We start from the raw sequence: 9,753 nt of genomic DNA on the forward strand, positions 1-9,753 counted from the left end.
GGATGTTTGGCAATATTCCAGGTGCTTAAAAATGCATCTTCAAAATAATTTAACCTTGGTCAGGTGGCTCAGTTGGTTGGAGTGTTGTCTTGTACACCAAAAGGTCATGAATTTGATTTTCAGTCAGGGCACTTACGTAGGTTGTGGGTTAGATCCCCAGTCGGGGCACATACACAAGCCAACCGATGGATGTTTCTGTCCACATCAATGTTTCTTTCTCTCTTTTCCCTTCCTTCCTTTCTTTCCCCCTCTCTCCCCCTTCCTCTCTAAAATCAATAAACACATCCTAGGGTGAGGATTTAAAAATCATAAGTTAGTGTTTCTAGTGTGTTGAGTAATAAATTATGACTCAGGACACAATAGTGATTTCTATCCTTTCCAATGACTAAATAAGTAACTTCAAGCAAGTCATTATGGTGCCAGTTTTACTTGATTGTTGTGAAAATTAAATGGACTAACATAAATGAATTATTTAGCATCCTGCCTAATATTTAACATGTTAAACAGTTGACATATTTTAAGCTGCCTTTAGTAGAAACAATGTACATTTTTTAAAAAGCAAAAATCCAAGTGATACAAAAAATTTTACAATGCAAAATAAATCTGTTTTGGCAAAGTTTCTGCTGTTATTGCTCCTATTATTAGAGATCTCCAAGCAAAGGAAAACTTTTGCTACTGATTGAACAGAGAGAGGTTTACAAACCAGTAGATAACATCGTTTGAGTTAGAACCATGTGAAATAACACAAGTATTCTGGATAAATTCCAGGAGGAGTGATTAACATTCTCCAACTTCAAATAATTTTTATTATTAGCCAACACTTGTCTATCCCCAATAACACACATGTTGCATAAAGGGCGCAGAATGAGACAGCTCTCCCCTGGCATGTTCACAGTCTACACATACTTTCCACTGAGGGTTTTCCTGCCTTTCTGACTGCTATTCCCTGGCTTTTCAACTCCCACAACTTTTCAGCCCTGGGAAGTTTGCCCACCCAGAGTGCCAAGTATTTCCAAAAAACAAAAGAGATAAATATGAACACCTGTAGAGTTCCAAGGAATGAAAGATGTAATGTACATGTAAAACATATTTATTAATAGTTTTGATGTTTGCGAAGCTCTTGACATTTATTCCTTTTAAATTCTGAGGCTGCGATTAATACACATATTCTTTATTATTTCCCACAGAGCTTTGTTGAGGGAGAGGGTTATTCTGCCATTTAGTCTCTCAATCTGTACAAAATGGAATCCAGGACACAAGAATAATAACCGCGGCCTATCTCACCCCTTTAGTCCAGTCCTGAGTCCTTCAAGTTCCCTGGCTCTCCAGTCTTTTTTCACCTCCTCCCCAGAAGGAAGAGGTGGGGGAGTGGGAAACAATTCAGACCCTCTTTGTAAGCGTGTGAATGAATTTCAAGTATGCTAAACACCTCAGTCTTCCAACCTAATTAGAACACATAGAAAAAGAGGCATTTTTAGGACATTTAAAACTCGCAGCATAAAAACCCATTTGGAGAGCGCCACTGTGTGTCCCCGCAGTCCGGGCGCCCAGCAGGTCTTCCCGCGGGCGGCGGCTGCTCCGTGCGCCCGCCCCAGCCTTCGGCAGCAAGCGGGTGCGCAGTTTAGCAGCCCGCAGTCCCCAGGGGGCTCAGCGCCCTGCCTATTACAGAGCCCGGAGCCAGCATTGCTTGTCTCTGCGGGGAACAGCCTGGGATTTTAAAGGATTAAAATCTCTCGAGCAAAGACAGAAAAAAAATCACTTTCTTGTCACAAGCCTAAGATTTTGTTACAAAACGCAAAAGTAAAGGTTGAAGCCTTGCAGATACCTGTTGTACATAGGAGGAATGGTTTAATTGTGCATGACACGGCTCAGCTACCTGGGTTCCAATTCTGGGTTTGCCATCTGAGCGCCTACTACGTGCCAAGCCCTTGGAATACTGCAGGGTACAAGATGGCCTAGCTTGCGGTTTTCTCGGGGGAAACTATCCTTAGCTCGAATACCCTGGTTAAGTTTCTAAATCTCTGTTTCTTCACCTGTAAGGTGTACTTGCCTCATAGAATTGTTGCAAGGATCTGAGATTTGTATTAAGATGTAAACAATTAACTCACTGTCCGGCACACAGTGCGGCTCAGCAGGCATTCGGTCTTCTCTCGACGGAAGCTCACCTGGTTTGAGGACTGCCCAGAGTGGGGACAGGTGCCACGGTAAAGAATGATTCTTTGAGCGGTTCTTTTAAACAAGCGCTGGATTCTGTAAGAATGCTTAGCTGCAGAGAGGAGACCTAGGAGGGGGCTCTGGGAGCAAAGGTTCAGAAGCTAGAACATTACAGGAAAGTGAGCCCTGCACCCGTGGGCGCCAGTAGAGAACTCCTTGGGACTTCCAGCGAGGGTTTCCCGCCCCGGGTCTCAAGAAGGCGTGATTAGCATTCGCCCCGCCCCTCTCGCGTCCCGGCCAGCGATTGGGCTGCGTGGCTCGGCTGCCCGCTCAGGGAGGGGCCAGAGGGCGCCCAGAAGAGAGGCCAAGCTCGCGGGGCAGTGGGCGGGGAAGCACGGAGAGCGTGGCGGAGCAGCCCACCAACCGAGCCCTAGCTCGAGGGGGCGGGGCTGGGGCGGGGCCTCCCGGCGGGCATTAGAAGCAGGTGACCGGGCGGAGCGGGAGAGGCTAGTCAGCCTGCGGCCGTGACTCCTTCCCCGCCGTCGCCGCCTCCGCCGCCGCGGCTCGCTGTTCAGCGCCAGCCTGAGGTGGGAGAAAGGGTGCGAGTGCGCGGAGGAGGAGCCGAGCTGGGCGCGTCCCAGGAGCGCCGCCACCGCCCCCGACTCGGCTGGAGCGAGGAGCCCCCTGCAGGGGAGGAGGCGAGCGGCGGGCGGGACGCGGCGGCTGGCGCGCACCAAGCAGTCCCGGCTGGGCCAGCGCAAGCTGCTCGTGGCGCTGTGAAGCGGCGGAGTGCCCCAGCCGCCACACACCGCCTTCCTCTCGCCTAGGTGCTGCAGGGGCGTTCGCCCTTCGTGCGGCTTCGGGACCCTGGTGGAACGCACGGCCTGCCCCGGCCCTGCCCCACCCGGATCATGCTGGGGGCCCCGGAGGAGGAGAGGGCGAGTGACCGGCCTGCGGCGATCGCGTTCAGGGGGCGACCCCCGCTCTGAGACGCCCCCACCTGCTGCTGCCATGTGCCGCCTCCTCGAATACCCAGCCTATCACCAAACTTTCCAGGTGCCAGCTTGGCTCTGAGTCGCATTTTTGAGCGGAGTGTCCCAGGGACGGAGGACCCAGGCTGGCTGCAGAATATCTGCTTCTCTCCGGCTCAGCGAAGGTGAGAGCCCGCGCCTTCTCATTTCCCCCGTTCTCCCTGGCCTTCTGCCCTTTACTAGAGGGAGGCTGATCGCTCCGACCCTGGGGTCCAGCCAGGAGGGCCCAGTGGAAAGGGAGGCGGGGTGGGGCGGGGAGACAACAGTTCGATTTCAGGGGGTGGAGAGGAGGGAAGGGAGAGTTGAATCTAGAGATTTGGCCACCGCTTGCAGGGACTTAGCCGTTGACTCCCCTCTAATTGGGAGTGGTTGCAATTTTTCTTCTTTTTTTAAAGAGTACTTTCCTTGGAATCGGAGCCCTAACTGCCCCTCCCCAATCCTATCCGGCGAAGAACTAAGCGCGGAGGGAGGCAGCGCCTTCCCGAAACAGTTTATCTTGGGCCGGATTTCTTGAAGAAAAAAAGAACCAACAGGTTGCCAGCCCCGGCGCCACAAACAAGTCCGTGGAGAGGGAAGCTCCGGCCCCGGTTTCCCCTGCCTGCCTTGGCCCCTCGCGGGCTGTGCGAGGCAAGGGGAGGGAGGGGGCTATGGCTCGGCCTGACCCGTGTGCGCCGCCCTCGCTGCTGCTGCTGCTCCTGGCCCAGCTTGCAGGCCGGGCGGTGGCCGCCTCCAAGGCCCCTGTGTGCCAGGAAATCACGGTACCCATGTGCCGCGGCATAGGCTACAACCTGACACACATGCCCAACCAGTTCAACCACGACACGCAGGACGAAGCGGGCCTGGAGGTGCACCAGTTCTGGCCGCTGGTGGAGATCCACTGCTCTCCGGACCTGCTCTTCTTCCTGTGCTCCATGTACACGCCCATCTGCCTGCCCGACTATCACAAGCCCCTGCCACCCTGCCGCTCTGTGTGTGAGCGTGCCAAAGCTGGCTGTTCGCCCCTCATGCGCCAGTACGGCTTCGCCTGGCCGGAGCGCATGAGCTGCGACCGACTACCGGTGCTGGGGCGCGATGCCGAGGTCCTGTGCATGGATTACAACCGCAGCGAGGCCACCACAGTGCCCCCTAGGCTCTTCCCGGCCAAGCCCACCCACCCAGGACCGCCAGGGGGCCCATCCTCTGGAGGCGAGTGCACCTCAGGGGGCCAATCGGTGTGCAAGTGCCGTGAGCCATTTGTGCCAATCTTGAAGGAGTCTCATCCGCTCTACAACAAAGTGAGGACCGGCCAGGTACCCAACTGCGCGGTTCCCTGCTACCAGCCCTCCTTCAGCCCCGACGAGCGCACGTTCGCCACCTTCTGGATCGGCCTGTGGTCTGTGCTGTGCTTCATTTCTACCTCCACCACGGTGGCCACCTTCCTGATAGACATGGAACGCTTCCGCTACCCTGAACGCCCTATCATCTTCCTGTCAGCTTGCTACTTGTGCGTGTCTTTGGGCTTCCTGGTGCGCCTGGTCGTGGGCCATGCCAGTGTCGCCTGCAGCCGTGAGCACAGCCACATTCACTATGAGACGACAGGCCCTGCACTGTGCACTGTGGTCTTCCTGCTGGTCTACTTCTTCGGCATGGCCAGCTCCATCTGGTGGGTCATCCTGTCGCTCACCTGGTTCCTGGCAGCTGGCATGAAGTGGGGCAACGAGGCCATTGCTGGCTATGCGCAGTACTTCCACCTCGCCGCGTGGCTCATCCCAAGCGTCAAGTCCATCACCGCGCTGGCGCTGAGTTCTGTGGATGGGGATCCAGTGGCTGGCATCTGCTACGTGGGCAACCAGAACCTGAACTCGCTACGTGGCTTTGTGCTGGGCCCTCTCGTGCTCTACTTGCTAGTGGGCACACTCTTCCTCCTGGCAGGCTTCGTGTCACTTTTCCGCATCCGTAGTGTCATCAAGCAGGGTGGCACCAAGACAGACAAGCTAGAGAAGCTCATGATCCGAATTGGCATCTTCACACTACTTTACACAGTGCCCGCCAGCATTGTGGTGGCCTGCTACTTGTATGAACAGCACTATCGCGAGAGTTGGGAAGCTGCGCTCACCTGTGCGTGCCCAGGCCAGGACGCCGGCCAGCCACGAGCTAAGCCAGAGTACTGGGTGCTCATGCTCAAGTACTTCATGTGCCTCGTGGTGGGCATCACGTCTGGCGTCTGGATTTGGTCCAGCAAGACTGTGGAGTCATGGCGGCGATTCACCAGCCGCTGCTGCTGCCGCCAGCGACGGGGCCACAAGAGTGGCGGCACCACGGCTGCCCGGGACTATGCCGAGGCAAGCGCAGCGCTCACAGGCAGGACTGGGCCGCCGGGCCCCACCACAGCTGCCTACCACAAGCAGGTGTCCCTATCGCATGTATAGGAGGCCTCAGCCCTGGAGTGAGGGAGGAGGGTTGTTTTGTTTGGTAGCTTTGCCAAGGTCACTTCCGTTTACTTTCCTGGTGCTGATGCCCCCTCCTGGGGCAAGTTGGAGAGAGGGGAAAGGGCCCTTTCGAGGGTGTAGCTGTCCCAGGACTTCTCAGAGGGGCTCAGCTCACGTGTATTCTATTTGCGTTTCTTACTGCTTTCTTTAAGGGAACCCTGTTTCTAATTTATATGTATTTTTCTTAATTTTTAACTTTGTTGCGTTTTTGGCAACAAAATTTACCTTTGCTTTGGGGGCTTTACAATCCTAAGGTTGGCATTATAATGAAGTTCTACCTGGTTCAGGTTTCTTTGAACTGTGTGGATATTAATTGGAAAAATATACTTCCTATATTTGTGTCTTTAAAAAAAAATGTGAACAGTGAAAAGTTTGGATTATCACGACTGGGAAGTTGACTGGTGTTCTTTTTCAGCTTGTTTTCTCCTTCCACTGCTTAAAGTGTCCAAGATCTTTGAAGGTGAGCCACTTGTCCCTCCTTATGAAACTCCAGGTCATGCCAAGGGCAGCTTAATGTGGTTAGGGCCTCCCAGAAGTGACAGGGTTAGGGAGTGTTTAGCGATTTGGGGTCCAAGCTAGCTTTGTTTAGTGAGCTTCAGTTTCTTTTCTGTAGAACTTGTAATCATTCTCATTCTTAACAGCGCCAGCGTTTTGAATACGTTAGAGGTAGCAGTATAGTGCCAGGTGTAAATATTTGGAGTAGTGAAGACCTACGGGATGGGAATTGGTTGAGCTTGAATTCTAGATTGCTACGATGTCAGCTCTGTGCCAGAGGAGTGGGCAGCTTCATAGGCTTCAGTGATCCCAAGCTTTTTACAGAATAACTTGGGTTGTAATTTTTGGTAAAAGTAAACCCACTCCCTTCTTCTGGAACTACTTAGTGACCATCGCTAAAGGGGGCTGCTTTGCAGATTTAAGGACTGAAATGGGTATACCTCTATTAATTAAGTAAATTTCCACCGTTTACCTGCTCCACCAGAGCCCCGCCTCCTTTATCATGTTAAACAGTCTTTTTGCTTTTCTTATTCCTCCTCTCCTGGAGAGCTGTGATTAGAAACCACACCCACCCTTGAATGAGGTGCTCGAACTGGGGGAGGGAAGCTGGCTACCTGTGAACAAACATTGGCAGCAATGAGAGAAAATAAGTGTCCCTGGACTTTGGACTAGTGTGTAGCCAGAGATGTATTCCACAAGTGGCAAGACATTGCTCTCTGCATCTCAGAAAACAAATGAGACCTATAAGACACTTGCATTCGTTTTAAAAATGTTTCCTCCATCCCCACCTCAGTATGTTTTTCTCCCCTTTTTCCTGAGAAAACCTATGTATTGATGTGTGCACGTACATACATACACATGCATTTCTTTACTATTAGGAAATCCTGCTTGCTTTCCTCATCCGTTTCACCGTTCATTCATGAAGAGTGCTAGGCCAGGGTGGAGGAGGCAGGTGACAGAGCATTGGCCAGCAAGACACCAATGACCAGGGTTGAGGAGAGACTAAATTTAGGAAGCTAAACTGGCAAAAGCTGCTGTCTTTTTCTTTGTGCAGGAATCTGGAAATGGTGCGTGGTGTATCTAAAACTTGGGGAATGAGTGGATGAAAATAATTCTTCATTTAAAAACTTTTTTTTTCCATTTTGGCCACATGCCAAACCTAAAAAGAACAACCAATGTACTTAAAAAAATGAGACAGCTAACACAAAGGACACTAGGCCAAGGAGAGGCACTTACAGGTACTGCTTTTGGGGGTTTACTTTGAGAGCCGCCTCCTTGTTTGCAGTCTCGTTTTCACTCTCTGTTCCCTCCAGGATAAAGCCCACCTGCTTCCCTGAAGTCTCACTGGTAGCCACCACCTCACCCCCTACCCAGGGGAGAGAAGCCACAGCTATTGCCGGTCACCCCCCCACGCCCCTCCCCCACACTATTACCCTCCCCTGGATTTGCATTTTTTATTAGACAGACAATCCATACTCATGAAAACAGTGATGAAGTGGAAGTCTGTGGGGTGGTTTAGCAGTTTCTTCGCAGGCAGCTTGATGAGCTTGGACAGGATTCGGGGCTCGGTTGGGTCTCTGCGCGCAGCATCGGGGCTGCTCCTTCCACAGTTCCATTCTAAGTAATGCCTTACTGACTTTATAGATTAGAGTGAAGATTTTAGAAGGTTGCCTAAAGGAACTAGGGAGACCTCTCCGTGAATCAGTTGACATGACCTTAGGAAGTGCTTTTAATTTATATTATTTCCCTCCTCACATTTTGAAGTTGTCTAAATTGGCTGCAAATTATTTTTCTTGGTGCCTTATTGGTTTACCCTTGGAAACCTTTGTCATATTTTCACCTGACCACTTCCAGTGACGGGCCTGTGTGTGTTGTGTGTAATTGTGCGCATGCACAAGCTTAAATAATGTGCCGACAGCACTGTTTCTAAGTTGGTCTTCATTAGGCTGTTTCCTCCTGGGCCAGGGCTGCACTAATCCTGACACCGGCTGCCAGGAGAAAACCTCATGGATCCCGCACCGAACCTTAATAACAGCATCCGTGACCTGCACTGTCAAGTACAGAATGGGACCCCCAGAGCTAGGAAATGTAGTTGTATATTTTAATGAACTGCTACCCCTGCTAAAGAGGCTTCTTTCACTTTTGTGCTCTACAGAAAGACCAAGGGGGGTAGAAGGGACAAAGCTTTGAATAACTGCTTTCTAACACCGAATGTGGCAAACAGGACAGAGCACATCACAAATCTAGGCAGGTGGAAGGTACAGTGGCTGAGATTTGCCTGCTCCCTCTGCCTGCCCTTTCTTGCCTCCAAAGACCAGTCAGGTGATCTTGGGGGGGGGGGGGAATGCCCCTGAGTTGGTGAGGGTGGTTCTGAAAGAAAAAGCTACCAAGACATTAAAGCAGGGTGAGGGGTGGGCAGGTTGTCCGTCACTAAGGAACCTGATTCAGAACTCGCAAAGCTGAGCAGGTTGATGACAATTACAGGATTGATTTCAGCCAGGATAATGTCTGTGGCACATCATTTTATGACAATATTGCTTCATGTTGTTACAAACTGTCTGTATAGTCTGTATATGATGTGGGTTTGTATATACATAATATATATTATATATATGAGAGATTTAGTGACTTTTGATACGGGTTTGGTGCAGGTGAATTTATTACTGAGCCAAATGAGGCACATACCGAGTCAGTAGTTCGAGTCCAGGGCATTTAATACTTTTTATGATTTCCATATATGTATAGTGCCTATCTCATACAGTGTCTTCACAGAGATATCCCCAGAACTCATGAATCGGAGCCAGCAATATTTTATTTGTAGACAATCAACTTGAAGCTATAAATTATTACTGGCAGATGATTATAATTCTGAATCCATAACACTAACAAATGGAAACCCAGAGCATCTTGAGAAGTTTTTGTTTTGTTCCTGGAAGTCAGTAGAACAGCTGTGTATGTGGTTATGTTAGTCTCATGATAATTTGCTGACCTTATTATTTCAGAAAAATTTTGTATGTATTATATTTGTGGGAAGGTAAAATAATGCTTTGAGATTTTTATCAAATATGGAGAGTAGTTATTTATGAAAAAACAAAGAAATGTCTATTTTTCTTTCTTTGTTCCCAACTAATGTAGATAAATTTTAAAGTACAATTAAAGCAATGGCAAAGAAAATAAGATGTGCCCTGACTGGTTTGGCTGCATTGGTTGGGTGTCGTCCTGCAAAAGCAGAGGGTCGCCGGTTCGATTCCTGGTTGGGGCACATGCCTGGGTTGCAGGCCTGATCCCCAGTTGGGGCGCATGTGAGAGGCAACCAGTCAATGTTTCTCTTCCTCTCTTTCTCCATCCCTTTCCCTCTCTCTGAAAATAAATAAATAAAATCTTTAAAAAACAAAGAAAAGAAAAGAAGATGCTGTATAAGTCCTTTTCTCTGTGCTTTTATGGAGACACACTGCTTTCTAAGAGTATCTGAGGAGATACATGGATTCTAACGTCATAATCACATTTCTCAGGTGTACTTAAAATGTAAATGATGATGTTTTTATTAATAAGACAAGCAAATTCCAATCACCAGAAACAGAGCCAATGAAAACTTGTTTTACTCA

At 50.0% G+C, this 9,753-nt stretch overlaps 2 protein-coding genes across 3 annotated transcripts; one reads left to right on the top strand and one right to left on the bottom strand.

The window, feature by feature from the left end:
• Window positions 1-836: 836 nt before the first annotated feature.
• Window positions 837-3,167, bottom strand: LOC119064340 (uncharacterized). Of its 2 annotated transcripts, none has more exons than XM_037165950.2 (2): window positions 2,166-3,167; window positions 837-1,443 (listed from the first exon to the last, which is right to left on the bottom strand). In XM_037165950.2, exon 1 carries the CDS (start codon window positions 3,165-3,167, stop codon window positions 2,406-2,408), a length of 762 nt encoding a protein of 253 aa, XP_037021845.2. In that variant the 3' UTR covers window positions 837-1,443; window positions 2,166-2,405. The 2 variants fall into 2 exon arrangements, with proteins under 2 accessions (XP_037021845.2, XP_037021842.2); XM_037165947.2 differs by having other exon boundaries at window positions 2,109-3,167.
• A 52-nt stretch (window positions 3,168-3,219) lies between these two features.
• On the top strand, window positions 3,220-9,550 carry FZD5 (frizzled class receptor 5). The gene is made up of 2 exons (XM_037165944.2): window positions 3,220-3,310; window positions 3,581-9,550. Exon 2 carries the CDS (start codon window positions 3,833-3,835, stop codon window positions 5,591-5,593), a length of 1,761 nt encoding a protein of 586 aa, XP_037021839.1. The 5' UTR covers window positions 3,220-3,310; window positions 3,581-3,832; the 3' UTR covers window positions 5,594-9,550.
• Window positions 9,551-9,753: the final 203 nt, after the last annotated feature.

This window comes from Artibeus jamaicensis, unplaced genomic scaffold (genome assembly GCF_021234435.1).
Source record: "Artibeus jamaicensis isolate MK-2021 breed Jamaican fruit bat unplaced genomic scaffold, CSHL_Jam_final contig_1015, whole genome shotgun sequence".
NCBI classification, from domain to species: Eukaryota; Metazoa; Chordata; class Mammalia; order Chiroptera; family Phyllostomidae; genus Artibeus; species Artibeus jamaicensis.